The sequence below is a fragment of the Pantherophis guttatus genome, chromosome 10, assembly GCF_059756535.1.
Source record: "Pantherophis guttatus breed Tessera chromosome 10, ASM5975653v1, whole genome shotgun sequence".
Taxonomy (NCBI): Eukaryota; Metazoa; Chordata; class Lepidosauria; order Squamata; family Colubridae; genus Pantherophis; species Pantherophis guttatus.
The window spans coordinates 14,705,822-14,725,671 of record NC_142072.1 but is presented as its reverse complement, the minus strand read 5'-3'; the positions used below and the strand labels follow the sequence as shown (position 1 = coordinate 14,725,671).

The window sequence follows — 19,850 nt, the reverse complement described above, 5'->3', positions numbered from 1 at the left end:
CTTCATATAAAATACCATCTGACTTTAAACAAACCGTATTATGACTTAGTAGCAAATTTGTAAACCTAGTCTAACAGGAACCAGGAATCTAGAGATGATTGTTTTCTCTGTGAATTTCTCTTAAGTCCCTTTTTGCACACCTTCCTGTAGCCTGTATTAGGACTATCCATTCCATGACCTTAAATGTGGGTATCGTAAAGGTAAATGGTAAAGGTTCCTCTCGCACATATGTGCTAGTCGTTCCTGACTCTAGGGGGCGGTGCTTATCTCTGTTTCAAAGCCGAAGAGCCAGCGCTGTCCGAAGACGTCTCCGTGGTCATGTGGCTGGCATGATTAAACGCCAAACGATGTTACCTTCCTACCAAAGGTGGTCCCTGTTTTTCTACTTGCATTTTTTATGTGCTTTCAAACTGCTAAGTTGGCAGAAGCTGGGACAAGGAACGGGCGCTCACCCCATTACGCAGCACTAGGGATTCGAACCGCTGAACGGCCGACCTTTCGTTTGACAAGCTCAGCGTCTTAGCCACTGAGCCATCGCGTCCCGCTATGTGGATGTACTGATAAACCTCTGGATGATGTGGAATTTAGGAGAGTCAGTTTGTTCTAGTGGTTAAGATACCAGACTAGAAAGCAGGAGACCCGGATCTGGCCCGCGGGCCTTGGTTGATACCCCTGCCCTAGAGTAAAGACGCAATTTTCCCTGTTAAATCTCATCGGGCAGTTCCATAATTGGAAAAGGGCATTGGGTGCCATTGAAAGCAAAACTAGGTGGCCACTTTTAGAAGCTGAGCTTGGAGGGGTCTACAGTGCACATGTGATACACCTTAAAAAAAATAGGCATAGCTGCCATCTTGACTTTTATTAGCACAAGCTGCTGGTATAGATGGCACCTGCCCCCGGCTAGATTATCGAAGATGTTCCCGGGGACCTCTCCGGTTTGCTGGAAATGCAACGCCGCTATGGGAACTTACTTTCATAGTTGGTGGACCTGTCCCCGAGCAAAAGTATATTGGGCTAGAATTCAGAAATGGATTTTAGAAATCATAGGATGTAGAATAGATTTGAACCCGGAAACGTTTTTACTAGGCATGAAACCAGAGAACTTAAACAAATCTAATTGGTATCTCACTCTCCACATCATCATTGCAGCCAGGATCTCGTTCGCGCAAGAATGGAAATCCAAAAATATCCCATCGGAAGCTACGTTAATTGCAAAGATCATGGACTGTGCAGAAGCAGACAAACTTACTGGACTTTTGCGAGATAGACAAGAGTCGGGGGTATATAGGAGCTGGGACAGATGGTATGCTTGGCTGCAAAAAAAGAAATCTTAAGAAAAATGAAAATATTAACCTTAATGTGAACGTGGGTAAATATTTCCAGGAGTATTGCATGACAATTGAGAATTCTTTTTTCTAGTTAAACTTTTCTTTCTTTTGATGAGTTAGCTTAATGGAAGTTTGTACTTTCTCCAGGCGAAAATTGATACTTTAAAACTCTATATGTATTATATTACTCTCTGCAATTCTATCCATATTATTATATTTTTTTCTGTATTTTTTAATAATTTTCAATAAAAAATTAAAAAAAAAAGGATTGCTTTCCAATTTAGCCCCAAGCACCAAGCCTCCAGAAATTAGCCAATTTTGATAACTCTCCGCTGGTTGCTAAAGATAGTGCAAGAGCAGGCTGGGAATTCTGAGTGTTGTAGTCCACACATCTTCAAGGTTGCAAAGTTTGAGAAACCCCGATGTTGTAAATAACCTGGCAAACATGGCAGGCTAAAATGGCATTGCTGCCCTCTGCTGGTTATATATAGATTAGTACATAGAACAGTATTGTCCCAAAGGTGCTTTTTCAAGAGGCAACTGGACTACCTGGTTTTCCTTTGAAGACGTTTGGCTTCACATCCAAGAAGCTTCTTCAGCTCTGACCGGCCTTAAAGACTCGCTAGGAGAATGCAAATGACAAAATGTACAAAAATTTATCACCTAAATGCTGGAACTGTGACCAAATACTGGGCACCTACTACCACATGTGGTGGACATGTAGAAAAGCAAAAGAATATTGGCAAAGGATTCAACGGTGGTTGGAAGAAATGAAGCATTTTTATAATAAATGTATTTTTAGCTGTTAAGGCTATTTGCAAGTTAGTTCAGATAAATCAGAACAAAGCAATTCAACGAAACTGAAATAACACTATAAATCGAGGTCTTCGTTAAAGATGTATCTCCTCTCGAACTCCAGTTTTTCCAGGACACTGTAGGTAATAAATAAATTATGTTACTTGAGAAGCTTATATAATCTTAAACGGATCGACAGAGTAATACATTTAATCTAATTTCATTCGATGAAAAAATATAAATGACCTCACTTCTAAATAGCTACAGAAATATATTTCCTAATATCAAGTCGCCATGATTTGAGTTCTCCAGGAAAGCTCCAACTAAATGGGATACCCATTTTTGAGTAATCCTGTTTTAAAGTCATTTAAGATGGTTTCACAAGGTCTGGATGGCACCTAATTAAAGCGGAGTGAAAATTTCAGATGAGATCGTTGAAAAGATGCCTTTAATAGCTTTAAAGATTAGGCTAGAAACACCACCAGAATGTTTCCTTCCTGCCTTCCTTACAGGATTAGCCCTGTAAAGTGGGAAAAAAACAAAATAAGATTTCTTCCAAGAACCGTTTCTCCGAACTGCTTAGAAAGTTAACAACTGGTTCTACCAAATAGGTGCGAACTGGCTGAATCCCACCACTGGCCCCATGGCCCTCTCTAGCTCCATTTTCACTGGCAGAGGCACCGCGGACTGGTCGTTCGCTGTTTCCAGGATGGCCCCATGGGCCAGATCCGACTTGCGGGCCTTTTGTTTGACATCCCTGGCCTACAACAAATGGTTGTTGAGCCTTCAAAATGTTGCTGTACGACAATTCCCAGCATCCCTAAAGCTGTGTTTTAAAGCTTTACCTGGGTCACTCAGTGCTTCTGGTCTGGATTGCTTGCTAGCTGGTGGGGCGAGAAGTGAGGAAAAACAGAAAAGATAAATCATTTGGCCACTCTGATTTTGAATGAAATTACATTTTATATAAACGTTCGGAGACTTACTGATTCTTCCCTCTTCCCTGACTCTTGTCTTCACTACTTCCAGGCTGGAGGGCGGGGAGAGAATATCAGAAAGTACAACGTAAGTGGGAAATAGGATTTTAGGCAACATCGAGCGTCTTTGTGGTACCCTTCTTACATCTTACCGTGCTGTCTGGATACTTCTGGCTTTGATCTGTAGAATCTCTAGAGGGAGGAGGCTGGAGAGTGGAGAAAGAACAGAAATTTGTGGCCAATTCTGACTTGGAATAAAATCAAAATATTTCCTACAGAGAGCCAGTTGAGACATCAGGATAGAAACTGGAGGACTGTGAATTCTAGGCCTACTTTAGGCACAAAGTGTTGTGGCCCACCAGCAGCCAGCAGAGCTGGCAGCAGATTCAGATAGTGAGGAGGTTGGGGAGGAACATGGGCCAGTCCTGGAGTCTGGGGAAGACTCTGATGAGGGCTCGGCATCGGAGGCAGAGAGAGAGCCAGGGCCGTATGCCAGTTATCAGCTGCCTTCGGAGTCAGACATCAGTGAGGCAGACAAACAGCTGGAGCCTGTTCCCAGAGTGCGCATGTGCAGAGATGCCAGATGAAGGGAACAGCTAAAGAACAAGGGTCGACTTGGGAGTAAGGCCACAGGTGGACGATGAATGGCCCCTCCCAGAGAGAATAAAAGAGGAGCGAAAGGGGAGTGGAGACTCTTTGAAGATATCAGCCTGGCAGCTCTCCAAGCCAGATAAGATCTGTGACTGTAAATTCTCCCTTGAAAAATTTTGCTGAAGGTGAATGAGAGGAATTCTCAGTAACTTAATAAAAGGGGTTTTTTGTCGGGACAAGGAGCCTGCTTCATGCTCTTGGGAAACTTAGATCAGAACACAAAACCTGCTGGTAACCTTGAGCCAATCACTCACTCTCAGTTCCGGAAGCAGGCAATGGCAAGCCGCTTCTGAAAAATTTGCCAAGTAAACCACAGAGACTTTTCCACACAGAATTCGAGAACAACTGAATAGAAGAGGGGGAAAAAGTTCCCATAAAGATTCAGCTTGGTGGCTGCATGATGTCCTTTGACCTGACTTGAGAAGCAGAAAGGACATGGGCCCAGTGTCAACCCTGAAGCTGGTCTGGCTGAAGCCATCTTGGAGTTTCAGTGTTGCCACATAGGAGCGAGGGACAGGGAGGAGGGGATTAGAGCTAGCTGGGGTTGTGTAGCCAAAATAAAATACTTTCCCCTGGGGACCAAGGGCATTCTCACACCTGGCCGGAGGAAGGAGGAGTGATGTCACCAGACCTGAGGACACTGCCATGATTGGACCATGTGTGACTGATTGTTTGAGTTTGAGGGAAGAACTTTTATTTAGGGGCCCTTCAGAGCTGGTTTTCACCAAATATGTGCCAATTTGATATTTCCAATAAAGCTATTCTTTGAGGAATTCACCTGCCTCGGAGTTTTTGCTTCCAATGGATCTATTCAGTGGTGGAATTCAAATTTTTTTTACTACCGGTTCTGTGGGCATGGCGCGTGCGGTGTGGCTTGGTGGCAGTAGTGGGTTTTAATTTTGTTCGCTTGTGGGCGTGAGTGCGTGCGCACAACACTTCTGCACATGCGCAGAGATGTCGGATCAGGTGGGCAGAGCCTCCTATTGCCGCTGCTACCAGTTCGCCTGCTTGGTGGGCGTGGCAGGGGAAAGATACTGCAAAATCCCCATTCTCACCCCACCTCTGGGGCCACCCAGAGGTGATATTTGCCGGTTCTCCAAACTACTCAAACTTTTTGCTACCGGTTCTCCTGTCAGAACCTGCTGAATAGCACCCCTGGATCTATTACTTGGAACCCTGATACCCAGATGTTCTGGCATCGCTCATGTGGACGTGGATGAAAAGCTGCATCCTTTCTTGTGTTTTCCAGGTGAGTGACCAGGTAAAAACAACGCTTTCAGCTTTACAGAAGGTTAGGGTACCCTTTTTACTCATTAGCTGCTCCCCCAATAGAAAAATCAGCCCACTTTGAATGGATGCAATAGGATGCATCCATTCAACCTGTGGTCCACAGACTCCGGTGGGGGGGGGGCTGTGATGTCATCACGGGGTTCCCGAAGGCTTGAAGAAATGTTATGATTTAAACCTTGGGGGCTCCGTGGCCATGGTCCGTGGCCACAAAAGGTATTTAAAGGGAGTCCATGGTGAAAAAAAGGTTGAGAACCACAGCTTTAAGCAACACATTGGCCAAGGGTTGCCAAATCCAGGTTAAGAGACTCACCACGCTCCTTCCATAGTTTTGGCCAGAATCCGATTCAGTCTAAAGAAGGAGAGACAAAGAAGACAATACAAATCAGGTGGATGGTTCAGACCTGGAGGACAATCAGGGGTGTCCAATCTTGGGGACTTTAAGACTTGTGGACTTCCATTTCCCACAATTTCCCAGACTGCTAATGACCAGATGATTTCAAAGAAGTACAATCCTATCCGCCCCCTGCCCATCTTGTCAGTATCCTTCTGTTTTCCCCCAACCATCCAATTATAACTGATGAAGCTTCTTGGATAAGAAGGGAAACATCTTCCTCTTTCTCAATTAAAAAAAAAAAACAGTCGAGTTGCCTTCTGAGAGAAGAAGAAAGCACCTTTCAGACAACTATGGCCTGGATTATTGAGAATCTCCATAGACCAGGGGTGTCAAACTCAAGGCCTGGGGGCCAGATCTGGCCTGCAGAGTGCATAGATCTGACCCCCAGGGCCGCCCTGGAAACAGCAAAGGTGGTGGCCAGTGGTGCCTCTGCCAGAGAAAAGAGGCTCCTGAGTTCGGTTTTCGGCTGTGACAGCTTCCTGCAACCCTCTAAGGTTGCAGGAAGTTGTTGCAGCCGAAAACGGAGCTCAGGAGCCTATTTTCGCTGGCAGAGTACTCGGGCCACCACAGGCACCCCCGACATGAGTGACGTCAAGCTGGTCATGCCCACCATGGCCACACCCACCATGGCCCCCCCAAGGTCAAACACAACCATGATGTGGCCCTTAATGAAACTGAGTTGGACACCCCTGCCATAGACCATTGGAAGAAGGAGTCTGAAAGAAGTATGGGCAACTTGTAGCCTACATGTGATTCTTAAATCCATCCACCTCCCAGACCCTGCAAGACAACACAGAGATGACAGTGCTGAAATTGAATCGCTCAGTTTTAAACATGAATATGGATATGCCTTGTTTTAGGGATTACTTGTAAACTGGCAAAAATCATCCACCAACCCCTGCTTCCACATGGCCACAAATGTGGCCCCGTGTCCGATGACTTCCTCCTATTATCAGAGTGTTGTGGCCCGCCAGCGGCCTGCGTGGATTGTGGCTAATCTCGATGACAAGGAGGCTGGTGTGGGGTCACGCCAGCAGCCTGCGCAGCCGGTGCTCGCATCGGACAGTGAGGAGGCTGAAGAGGATATGGTGCCAGAGGCAGACACTCAGCCAGGGCCTTCAGAACCTCCAGAGGCTCCTTCAAGTGGAGAGAGTGAAGTAGAGGAGCCTCTCCTCAATGCTCAAGCACACAGGGCTGCCAAAAGGCAGGAGTGGCTACTCAGGAGGAGGAGAGTAAACCTCGAGAGTAAGGTTTGAGGATAATTGGCCACTCCCTTAGCCTATTTAAGTTGCAGGCAGTTAGTAATTTCTTGCTGGAAACAACGTGTAATTATTACAGAGCATTTTGGAGAGTGAGTGTCTTATCGTATCTTGTTTTCTGGACTGGCTGCCAACCTTTGCCGGACTTTGTTTATTCTTGGTACATTATAACTTTGATAAGGACCATTGGTGTGTGTCACAATCCTTGGGAATCCGGAGCTGGGGCAGAACACAGAGGATGTAAAAGATGCTGTGGCGCAGTGGTTAGAATGCAGTATTGCAGGCTAATTCTGTCGACTGCCAGAGGTTCAATCCTGACTGGCTCAAGGTTGATTCAGTCTTCCATCCTTCCGAAGTGGGTAAAATGAGGACCCAGATTGTTGGGGGCAATATGCTGATTCTGTAAACTGCTTAGAGAGGGCTGTAAAGCACTATAAAGCGATATATAAGTCTATTGCTATGGCTATGTTCTGCAATGCTTAGGAAAAAAATGAGTCCCCATTTTGTTTTGTTTTTTTAAAAAACACCTCTTTAGTCCCCTCATACAATCTTACCAAGTCTGACTGCAGTAAGGGATCTTGGTGAGCAATTCCTCCAGACTAGGAGAGAGAAAGATGGGGAAAAATAGTGAGTAGAGAAACTCAGTTGTTGGAGAATATCTGTCGCATTCTAATTGTGTTACGGTATCCCTTTGTCAACACCTTTCACTACCTCGGGTGTGGAAGAGAGAATTTCGATTATGACCAACAATTGGAGATGGATCCTTGGTTCTCTCTGAGCTTGATTGTTGCAAATGTTTCTATTATTTTTGCAGGTGTTTTATTACCAAACTGTTCTGACTCAGCTCTCCAAACACGACAAACCATCTGAAGTGAACTCAAAAGATTCCTTTATTAGGAGTGCCAGCAGCCTGGGCAAAAAGTTTCTCCCTTAGGCTGACAAGTCCGTCCGGTTGGAAGATGAATAGTTGTCTGCCACATCTATTCATCTCCGCCCCCTGCCTTTTATCCCCAGAGCTAGGGTGTGGCTTCACTAGCAGCAGTAGCTCTTCCTTCCCAAGGATCGGCCCATGGATTTCCACTGCTCTCCTCTCCTCTGCCTTCTGCATATCCACACATCAGGCACTGGACCCAGCTGTTCCTCCTCTTCCTCATCAGCCACCTCCAGACCTGGGGGTTGTTGACTCTTGATCTGAGAGCTGATGAATGGCCCAGGCTCCACCTCTGTCTCTCTCTCTCTGAGAGCTCCATTCCCTCTTCCCCCTTGGAGCTCCCAGGTTGCCCTGAAGCTGACCCTGACTCCCACGCTTCCTCCTCCTCTGATTCAGCTGCTGGAGGGGCCGGCGGCCGACAAGCCACAACAAAACTAAGTAGCATCATCAGTGCATCTCTTGTTATCTGTCGGGATAACAAGCTTTCTCTTTTTTTCAGCCAATGATATCCCTAGTATTCCGCCATCTTTTTTGCAGTTGTTTGGTTGTTTACTACCTTGGACATCAATTAAAAACACTGTCCAATAGTGTGTCCAATTTCAACGCCCTGCCTCAAACCCGCACAAGAGGAGCCCAACAGCATTAAGAGATTTGCAGAGGACAGGGTCAACTCTGAAGCGAATCTGGCTGAAGCCATCTTGTGCTCCCTCAAAGTTGCCACGAAGCCTGAGAAAGAAAGGTGGGGGGAGTATAGACCAGCAGATCCGTCAAAACAAAAAGTTTTCCTGTGGGAACCAAAGTCATCGTAACAGGTGGTTGTGAAAGGAGAAGAGGAGTGACCAAAGAGCCTGCCAGCACTTTCATTGGACAATGTGACCAGTGACATCTGGGAGGGGGAAAACTTTTACTCTTTTAATTAGGTGAAAACCGTGGGAACTTTTAGAGTTGGTTTTCACCGGCTGTGCCAATATGATGTATCCAATAAACATGTTCTTTGAGAAATCTACCTGCTTTGGATTTCTGCTTTCGATGGGTGTGTTACTCGGAACACTGACAAACAGATTGTAATATAAGATCTGTATAGTCCAAGCTATGGTTTGCCCAGTAATAATGTATGGCTGTGAGAATTGGATCATATGGAAGGCTGAGCGCCAAAGCATTGTTGCTTTCTAATTGTGGCATTGGAGAAGACTCTTGGGAGAGTCCCTGGGACTGCAAGGAGATCAAATCAGACAATGCTAAAGGAAAGCAACCATGACTGGAAGGACAGATATGGAACCTCAAATATTCTGGCCACCAAATGAGAAGAGAGGACTCACTGGAAAAGACCCTGAGGTTGAGAAAAATTGAAGGGAAAAGGAGAAGAGGACGGCAGAGGATGAGATGGTTAAGATAGTGTAATTGATGCAGTGAATATGGATTTGAGCAAACTCTGGCAGACAGTAGAGGACAAAAGGGGACCTGGTGTGCTATGGTCCATGAGGTCAGGAAGAGTTGGACGAACTTAGTGATTGAACAATAAAGATTGTATATGCGTATGGATATGCACAATACCTACAAATGGACATTTACATGCCAGTGGTGAAATCCAAATTTTTTTACTACCGGTTCTATGTGCGTGGCTTGGTGGGCGTGGCAGGGGAAGGATACTGCAAAATCTCCATTCCCATCCCACTCCAGGGGAAGGATACTGCAAAATCCCCATTCCCTCCCCACTCCTGGAGGAAGGATATTGCAAAATCCCCATTCCCACCCCACTCCAGGGGAAGGATACTGCAAAATCCCCATTCCCACCCCACTCTGGGCCAGCCAGAGGTGGTATTTTCCGGTTCTCTGAACTGCTCAAAATTTCCGCTACCGGTTCTCCAGAACCTGCTAGATTTCACCCCTGATACATGCCCAGATATATTGCTATTATCTCCTTACCAAAGTTATTCGACGAGTCTGAAACTTTTCTGGTTGGCTTTCTGATAACTACAAAACAAGGAAAAAGGATCAAATATCACAATAGAACCACAGGTAGTCCTCGACATACAAACATTCATTTAGCAGCCATTCAAAGTTACAATAGCATTGACAAAAATGACTTCCAACCGTTCCTCACCCTTAGAAACATTGCAGAATCCCCACAGCCAAGTGATGAAAATTCGGCCACTTGGCTACCAGCACTTGAAATGTCCCATGGTCATGTGAATGCTATTTGCAACCTTCCCAGTCGGCTTGGGACAAAAGAAGTCAATGGGAAAGCCGGATTCACCTTAACAACTGCATAATTCATGTAACAACTGCAGTTATTGGCTTAACAATTGCGCCAAAGGGAGGTCATAAAATAAGGCATATCTCACTTAATGACCATGTTGCTTAGCAATAGAAATTCTGGTCCCAATTGTGGTCATAAGCTGAGGACCACCTGCATAGCTGTGTTAAAATTTGTTTAGTGGCTGACTTGCTATACTTACCCTGTTTCTCATAAAATAAGACATCCCCTGATAATAAGCCCAATTGGGCTTTTGAGTACATGCGCTAAAATAATCCCCCCCAAATAATCCCTCCCCTGAAAATAAGCCCTCCCCGAAAATATTTAAATGCATGCACAGCCAGTCCCCACCATTTCCTCTGGTTAGGGTTAGGAAAACAGAGCTGGAAATCAGGTAAGATGGCAAGAAGAGCCCCATCTTGCTCCATGCACCCCAAAATAATAAGACATCTCCAAATATAAGGCCAAGCACTTATTTTGGGGTTCAAAAAATATAAGACAGGGTCTTATTTTCAGGGAAACATGGTAGTTTTAATCTTGGGTACATTTTTAGTGTGTTAACGCATTGTGCAGACCAATAAAATAAATCATGTTTCTAACTGAGTTACGTGCACTCTATAAAGTCAGATATTAAGAGTAGAGGCAAATAGGAGAGAAAGAGAGAAAGGGATGTTCAAATCCAAGTGTGCATGGTTATGTCATTATCAAGAAAGCATCCTCCATATCGTAGACCTCCATATTGCATATCCTCCATACCACCATATCCATAGAACTAAGGATGTTGGGAATTATCCTCCAACACATCTAAGAAGGTACTGGTTTGGGATGGCAGACGCAAAGTAGAAGTTTTCTCCTTTGCTCCTCCTTCTCTGTCCACTGTATAACAGTGGTACCTTGGTACTCAACTGCTTTGAAACTCATCAAATTTGATACTGCATTTTGACACCAAATTTCTGTCCCAGTATTCATCAATTGTTTGGTACTTGACACACAAGCTAAAACTTGCCAGAGGCAACTGCCTTGTCACTCAATACGTTATGCCTTATGGGAAAAAATTGTTTGGTACTCATCGTTTTTGGTATTCATCACACTTCCCGGAACCAGTTAACAATGAGTACCGAGGTACCACTGTACGTGAGAATGCTTTCAATCCATGTCTTTGACTTTTGGCATGTGTCTGTAAAGCAGAATGCCTACCTGAAGAACCCAAACTCCATGTGAGTTGCTAAGAGCCTCTGTGATGCAGTTAGATTAGGAGTGAGAAGACCGAGGTTTTGGTCAGCCTCAACCATGAAACTCATGAGTGATTTTAGAGAGTCCCTCTTTCAATTCCAATCTATTTTACAGGTTGTTGTGGGAGAGGATGGGACTATGTAAGCCACCTTGAGCTCCTCGGAGAAAGATAGGCTATAAATCTAAAGAAAGAGGTGGAGGAGGAATCCCGCCTCACCCCAAAACCCCAAGTAGGGCCCTTAGAGCCCCTCCAAAAGCCAAGAACAGGCCTTGCCCTTTATTCATAAAAGACTTGGTGAACCAACGCTCAGTTTCTCAAGTTTGAGTCAGTGAAACTCAACAAGTTGAAAAATTCTTGTGTCAACATGAACGTGCATGGAACATCTATTTTGAAAGACTATATTTCCTCTGGATCTAAGTGTGGTACGTAACGTCTCCCCCACAATGACTGAAGGAAGAGCCACCCATGAAACTCTTACCGAGCTCTTTTGTTGTTTATCAAATTTTGCTGGCTAGAGAAGGGAGAAACAGTGAAAATGAAGTTGACAAGTGGCAAAGAAGAATGGTACAAATGAGACTTTTCTGGAAGGGTTGGCTGAATCCAGGGCTTAGATACTACGTCCTATTTCCCCTCTTTCCTAGGTTTACATGCACTCTTTCTAAAATCTTCCTTCCATTCCTCCATCCATAGCAATTGCAATAGCACTTAGACTTATATACCGCTTCATAGTGCTTTTACAGCCCTCTCTAAGCGGTTTACAGAGTCAGCCTATTGCCCCCAACAATCTGGGTCCTCATTTTATCCACCTCGGAAGGATGGAAGGCTGAATCAACCTTGAGCCTGGTGAGATTTGAACTGCCAAACTGCAGCTAGCAATCAGCTGAAGTAGCCTGCAGTACTGCACTCTAACCACTGCACCACCTCGGCTCTAGTCGGTCTATCCATCCATCCATCCTTTCGTTTTAAAAAGTACATGCCTCACATTTGTATTTTGTGACTCCAAGCGACTTAACAAAATCTAAAATTCAGTCAGAAATATCAGCAGCAACCAACCTGTTGTGGCCCCGCCCTCTGAGCCTAACTCATCGGAGGAAGAAAGCTCCGAACATGAGGGATAGGAGTCAGCCAGGCCTCCCTCTCCAGGCCCCTCCCCTCTGGCACTGTCTCAGGTGCTGGCCGAGGGAGAGGAGATTAGCCAGGAGCCAGGTGTCTCGGATGAGAGCAAAGAAGGAGAGCCGTCATTCCTGGATGCACGCCAATGAAGGCGTGATAAACGGTTGCAGCAATTAAGGAGGGGTGGTAGGGATTAGAACTGAGTCACTGGACCACACCCCAGAGACTATATAAGAGAGGGTGGTGGCTGGTAAAACTCTGTGACGAACAAAAACTAATTCTGGCTAGTCATTTGAACCACGTCTGAAGCTGCCGAAGGGATATTGTTTTGCTGGACTATTTGCAATGTGTATGTAATTTTATGTTATCTGTTGCAGTAAAGCTCTTGGCAGACGGTGCTTATATTGTTGCCAAGTTTGAGATAACGACCTGTGTGCGTGCCAAGTACTTACTTAACCCTTGGCTGGCTGTGTTTGTGTGTGTGTGTAGACGGGGACAGATCACAACCAACCAAACATTCATTCATTTATTTTGGGAGAAGGAATGGCAAAACCTGGGGGAGGGATGGAAAAGAGAGCTTAGCCTAGAATCCCTACGTAGCCACAAGCAAACTAAGCCCAACCCCCCCCTTACCTAACTCTAATCAGATGCTGACTGTTAGTTGAGAAGATTCTTGAACATAGGCCTTTAGCAATAAATTGGGTTCATTGAATCTTCATTCTGGCCTGGTCATTCGTGCCCAACATTTATCCATTGTCTGCCTTTGGATGTAGAAAAATGGACAGTTTCTAATCTGCTGTGTCACCCTGTCTCATTGGGCTCTTTGCTGACCAATAGGAGAAAGGCAGATATAGCCCAAAAGTCAGTCCAATATTCTTACCAAAGTTTGTCGGCGGCCTAATATTTCAGTTTCATCCATCTGCAGGGCAGGAAAACCAGAGAACACAAGATGTCAGGATTTAATGTGAATGTTTCATCCTTTCCCCTTTGAGTTCTAATGCTCTCCAGGTACTGCTTCATGAACAGGACCAGGATGAGACCTTATGCTCACTAGGCATGTACAGAGTCTCAGAGTCCCATCTCCTTTTGCAACCCACAAAAGCTCCTTCTGACCACAGTCATTCATCATTCCCACCATTTTCAGGCAGAAAATACTACATCTGTAACACAAGCACTGCAGTGCATTCAATATAGTTTTAAAAAAGAGGGGGGGGGAAATATTCCACCTCCACCACCACCACCCAAATCCTACAAGTGTGTTATTCACTTTGAATTATTTGCTCACCCATTGTGGGCCTTGCCACAGGCATCCTGTAGAAGCCAAAATTTGATCTTCATAGTAGAATAACAGAGTTGGAAGGGACCTTGGAGGTCTTCTAGTCCAACCCCCTGCTTAGGCAGGAAACCCTATACCACTTCAGACAAATGGTTATCCAACATCTTCTTAAAAACTTCCAGTGTTGGAGCATCTACAACTTCTGGAGGCAAGTTGTTCCACTGATGAATTGTTCTAACTGTCAGGAAATTTCTCCTTAGTTCTAAGTCGCTTCTCTCCTTGATTAGTTTCCACCCATTGCTTCTTGTCCTGCCTTCAGGTGCTTTGGAGAATAGCTTGACTCCCTCTTCTTTGTGGCAGCCCCTGAGATATTGGAACACTGCTCTCATGTCTCCCCTAGTCCTTCTTTTCATCAGACTAGATATTATTTATTTATTTATTTATTTATTTATTTATTTATTTATTTATTTATTTATTTATTTATTTATTTATTTATGTACATACGTACTTATTTGTTTATTTATTTGTTGGAATTTGTCAAACAAAAATTAGAAGAAGAATAAGAGAATAAAAATACAATGACAGGGACGATAGGCATGTTAGTGCACTTATGCAAGCCCCCTCTACTGACCACTTAAGAATGAAGTAAAGTTCACAGAAGTCAATTTGTGACATACCCAGTTCTAGCAACTGTTCTTTATCTGTTTTAGCCTCCAAACCCTTAATCATCTTTGTTGCTCTTCTCTGCACTCTTTCTAGAGTCTCAACATCTTTTTTACATCGTGGCGACCAAAACTGGATGCAATATTCCAAGTGTGGCTTTACCAAGGCATTATAAAGTGGTATTAACACTTCACATGATCTTGATTCTATCCTTCTGTTTATGCAGCTTAGAACTGGGTTGCCTTTTTTGGCAGCTGCTGCACACGGCTGGCTCATATTTAAGTGATTGCCCACTAGGACTCCAAGATCCCTCTCACAGTTACTACTATTGAGCAAAGTACCACATATACTCTCTTGTGTGTGTATATCTTGTATGTCGTGAGTTACCCAGAGTCACGTGATTGAATTGGGCAGCTATAGAACTATGAATGAATGAATGAATGAATGAATGAATGAATGAATGAATGGATGGATGGATGTGATGTGATGATATAAATGACATGAGTTGTCCCCCAGGAGATTAACAGATTAACAGAGTTGGAAGGGACCTTGTAGATCATCTAGTCCAACTCCCCACCCAAGCAGGAGACCCTACACCACTTCTGGCAGATAGCAGTCCAGTCCCTTCTTGAAAGCCTCCAGTGATGAAGGTCCCACAACCTCCAAAGGCAACTTCTGTTCCATTGGTTGATTGTTCTCACTATCAGAAAATTTCTCCTTATTTCCAGGTTGAATCTCTCCTTGATCAGTTTCCATCCATTATTCCTTGTCTGGCCTTCAGGTGCCTTGGAAAATAGTTTGACCCCTTCTTCTCTGTGGTAGCCCCTCAAATATTGGAAGACTGCCATCATGTCTTCCCATGTCCATGGCCCTCCTCCCCCAAAAAATAAGGTGTAGCCACCAGGTACCAAAAGGAATTTCATCACTGCTTTAGTAACTTAAATACAGAGACTGAGTCATTATAGAATTAGAGAGCTCTTGTCACTACCCCATTGACACATAGCCTAGTACACAATTTAAATTGTGTCAAATGTGAAGTGACCCCAGGCCCCCCAAGGCGACTCTTCTACTCACTGCGGACTGTCGTAAGGCTCTCATGGCTGCTGATTTTACCTCTCCTTTCTGGTACTCTCTCTCAAGTAAGTGTGACTGTCCAAGAAAGACACCCAAGAAAAAAAAAAAGATGAGCAAGGAATCCAGGATGATACAAGTTATGCATACATGAACAGTATAATTGCAGGACATTATGAAAAAGAAATAAAATACCTAATTATTCATATACTAAGGGCAGCATGGATAGTTTGTGCTCAGAGCTGGAAGCATGAAGATATACCAACAGAAGATCAAATAATTAGCAAAATCATGGAATGTGCAGAAATGGACAAACTTACAAAAGAAATACAGGAAAAGGAAGAAACGGATTATTATTTAGTATGGCAGAAATGGTATAATTGGTTGGAGAAAAAGAAAGGAAATTAAATAAATAGGGATACAAAAGAGAGGGCATAACTCATGGATAACAATTGAGTACTAACTAAGGAATATAGTAAATTAAATACATTAATTAAGAAAATCCAAGGAGATGATGTATTGGGAATATATATATATTGTTTTATACATAAATATATTGATATATAGATACGAACACAAATATAGTCTACCGATGTGACAAGTTTGAAAAAGAAGTCACAAAGACTTGATTCATGTTTATTTGTTGTGTATGTTTTATTGTTGTATGTATGTTTGTTTGTATTTTTTGTATTTTAATCAATAAAAATTAAAAAAAAAAAGAAAAAGAAAAGTGTAATTGTATTTTATTCTGAAACCACAGTAGTTGTGTTCACACAACATATTGAGCTCCTAGAAACAACAGGTTGTATATTTGTATACAGGTGGTCCTCGATTTACAGCAGTTCACTTAGTGACCATTCAACGTCACTGAAAAAAAGTGACTTATGACCGTATTTGACAGTTATCCCCGGCAGCATCCCCAGGGTCATGTGATCAAAATTCAGATGCTTGGCAACTGCCTCATATTTATGACGGTTGCAGTGTCCCAAAATCACGCAATTGCCTTTTGCCACTTTCTGACCGGCAAAGTCAAGCCAGATTCACTTAACAACCGGGTTACTCACTTATCAACTGCAAGTGAGTCAGTTGACAACGGTGGCAAGAACGGTCGTAAAATGGGTCAAAGCTCACTTAACAAATATCTCACTTAACAACAGAAACTTTGGCCTCAATTGTGGTCATAAGTCGAGGACTACCTGTACTTGCCCCCCCCTCCCCCCAACATTGTCATTCAAGACACAGGGTTGAAACCGTACCTTCTCCAGATTCATCAGCGTTGAGAGAACATCCCCAGTCTTTGCATAAATGGTTTGGTTGGCAATCATCGTTTCTGAAATGTTTGCCCCGCGGATGTTTCGTAGAACAATCTCCTGCTCGTGATCGACATTGAACTTGAGGGACCTCACCTCCTGGACTATGCTGTGGAGATCAAAAATCCATAAATCAAATAAACTTGGGGATCATTTCCATGAATTACATTGGCACCAAGCAGTGGTGAAATCCAAATTTTTTTACTACCGGTTCTGTGGGCATGGCTTGGTGGGCATGGTGTGGCTTGGTGGGTGTGGCTTGGTGGGCGTGGTAGGGGAAGGATACTGCAAAATCCCCATTCCCACCCCACTCCTGGGGAAAGGATATTGCAAAATCTCCATTCCCACCCCACTCTGGGGCCAGCCAAAGGTGGCATTTGCTGGTTCTCCAAACTACTCAAAATTTCCGCTACGGGTTCTCCCGAACCTGCTGGATTTCACCCTTGGCACCAAGTAACATGGAACCCTGAGCAGTGCTTCAACATTTTAAAATAGACTTGCAGGTCTGGAGTATAGATCAGTGATGTCAAACTCAAGGCCCTTGGGCCGGATCTGGCCTACGGGGTGCTTAAATCTGGCCCACGGAGGAACAGCGAAGGACCAGCCCGTGGTGCCTCTGCCAGCAAAAACAGAGCTCAGGAGAGCTGCGGGTAGAGGGTTGCAGGAAACCGTCACAACCTAAAGCGGAGCTCGGGAGGGCCACAGGTGGCCTTCCCCAGCTTCGTTTTCGTTAGCAGAGGGTTGCAGGAGGCTGTCGCAGCCGAAAACGGAGCTTGGGAGTTTGTTTCCTCTGGCAGAGCGCTCGGGCCACCACAGAAGGGGTGGGTTCTACTTACCTTTACTACCGGTTTGCAGCGGGGCAGCGCGCACGTATTTGCTTTGCTCATGCGCACACACGCTCTTCTGCGCATGCACAGAAACATTTTGATGATGTCGGGGTCGGTGGGCGGAGCCTCCCACCGGTTTTACTACCAGTTCTATAGAACTGGTGCGAACCGGGGGCAACCTACCACTGTACCACAGGTGCCCCCAATACAAGTGATGTCAAGCTGGCCATGCCCACCCTGGCCACGCCTACTCCGGCCCTCCACGGTCAAACACAACCCTGATGCAGCCCGCAATGAAATCAAGTTTGACACCCGTGGTATAGACAATCTTATCCCTCTCCTATGACTCATTCCCTATGACCATCTAATTAACATCTCTCCATTCCATTTCCGTTGCAAGGAACAACTCTCATGTCAGTTGGACTCAGCAGTGGGTGTGACGGAGCACGTCCTCCTTATAATGTGAAGATGTCTACAAAACAGATAGAACTTGAATCTTAACCCAGCATGAATCTTACTCAGTTAACCGGAGTTCATAGCAAGAAGAACGCAGCAAACTTGCTCCACAGAGACCTGGCCTGAATATACACATAGGGAGCTGGCCGTGGTCCTGTTCTCCTTGGAGCAAACTCAGATGCTTGTTGAACTTTCCCCGGACTCTTCTTCCTCCACCCACTAGATAAGAAAGATTCGTTCCCACTCATGATGGCAGAGGAGGCACACTGTGGGTCCTGTCAGCCTAGTTATTCTAGCTGGTGGAGTCCAGGAAGACGGCCTTCTCTGCTGTTGCTCCTGCCCTCTGGAACCTCTTGCTTGCCCCCGATGTGAGGTTGACCCCAACCTTCCTTTCAGACATGACTCTGCCAGTTGGCTTGCAGACCCAATGGGGGAACAGCATGATGGAGGTGGTTGATCTTGCCCTCCAAAGGTAGTCCTCAACTGCCACCACAATTGAGCCCAACATTTCTGTTGGTAAGTGAGACATTTTTTAAGTGAGTTTTGCCCCATTTTACAACTTTTCTTGCCACGGTTGTTAAGTGAATCAGTGCAGTGGATCAGTTAGTAACCCGGGTGTTAAATGAATTTGGCTTCCCCATCGCCTTTGCTTTGTGAGAAGGTCACAAAAGGGGATCCCATGACCTTGGGACATAGCAACAGTCCTAAGTAGGAACCAGTTGCCAAGCATCTGAATTTTGATCACAGGATACTGTGGGGATGCTGCAAAGGTCATAACTGTGAAAAATGGTCTTACGTCACGTTTTTCAGTGCTGTTGTAACTTTGAATGGTCACTAAATGAACTGTTGCAAGTCAAGAGCTACCTGTATTTGTTCTGAACATTCAAGGGAGCTAAAATGCAAAATTAAGGATTAAAAAGCAATGTTAAATCTAGTTTAGTGAAAGATGGGTTATCATCCTACATGTATTTTTCTGCCATTCCTTCCTTTCATGTACTAGGCAAAGAGGAAGGAAGGAAGGAAGGAAAGGAAGGAAGGAAGAAAAAGAAAGGAAGGAAGGATGGAAGGAAGGAGAAAGAGGAAGGAAGGAAGGAAGGAGAAAGAAAGGAAGGAAAGGAAGGAAGGAAAGGAAAGGAAAGGAAGAAAGGAAAGGAAAGGAAAGGAAAGGGAAGGGAAGGGAAGGGAAGGAGGGAGGGAGGGAGGAAGGAGAAATTGGAAGGAAGGAAGGAAGGAATTTTAGATAGAAAAGGACATTACGTCCCCAGTACAATTATATATTTGGAAGTTATTATTACTGTTTTTTTTTTTCAATTCATTTCCCAACTTCCTGTCCAGAAGGCTAATGAGAGCTAATGGTAAAAATATTAAATAAAATTAAACTTAAAACCTGGGTTAATGTGTAAACTAAACGCCATGCTACGAACAACTAAATATAATTACTGCATTCACAGATCATGAAATGTCCAGTTTCACCCAGATCTCAATGTAGCAATCAAATTCTGATATGATTAAGCGATAGGTAACTTGCTAGCTACCTACATTAGAATAGCCTCCATTCTAAAGTGAAAAAAAAAAGCAGAGGAACGGTAAGACTTACTGGTCCAGTTCATCCCTGATCATCTGATATTCCTTTAAGTTCTCGTGGATGGCTTCCAGGACGAGGCAAAGATCTTCACAAGTCGTCTCATTCAAGCTGCCCAAATTGCCAAGGCTGAGCAACTCCTGGTGATGGACCATGGGTGTTGCCTGAATTACTTCCTTTATATGCAACGCTTCTGATTGGGATGTGGTGAAGTCATCATCGGTGCCATCCTGCTCAAAAATCCATATGATTAGGCAGCCCTCTCAACTCACCCAAATATCATAAACCCTCTATGCCAGGGGTGTGAAACTCAAGGCCCGCTGGCCAGATCTGGCCAACTAGGATGCTTAAATCTGGCCCACAGGGCTGGTCTGGAAATAACAAGGGCCTTGCCCACGGTGCCTCTGGCACCCTGTTTTTGGTCTGGACGGCCTCCTGC

General features: G+C 44.5%; 1 protein-coding gene across 1 annotated transcript in view; it reads right to left on the bottom strand.

Moving 5' to 3' along the window:
• Positions 1–2,089: 2,089 nt before the first annotated feature.
• Positions 2,090–19,850, bottom strand: part of CATSPER4 (cation channel sperm associated 4) — a 29,037-nt gene continuing 11,276 nt past the window's right edge. The window contains exons 9-20 of the mRNA XM_034413747.3: positions 19,427–19,641; positions 16,493–16,655; positions 15,240–15,314; positions 13,107–13,145; positions 11,592–11,624; positions 9,549–9,596; positions 7,246–7,290; positions 5,349–5,387; positions 3,250–3,303; positions 3,107–3,150; positions 2,969–3,007; positions 2,090–2,260 (exon numbers count right to left, since the gene is read on the bottom strand). Of these exons, the coding sequence (XP_034269638.2) occupies positions 3,004–3,007; positions 3,107–3,150; positions 3,250–3,303; positions 5,349–5,387; positions 7,246–7,290; positions 9,549–9,596; positions 11,592–11,624; positions 13,107–13,145; positions 15,240–15,314; positions 16,493–16,655; positions 19,427–19,641 (759 nt within the window). The 3' untranslated portion in view covers positions 2,090–2,260; positions 2,969–3,003. The remainder of the gene's footprint in view (positions 2,261–2,968; positions 3,008–3,106; positions 3,151–3,249; positions 3,304–5,348; positions 5,388–7,245; positions 7,291–9,548; positions 9,597–11,591; positions 11,625–13,106; positions 13,146–15,239; positions 15,315–16,492; positions 16,656–19,426; positions 19,642–19,850) is intronic.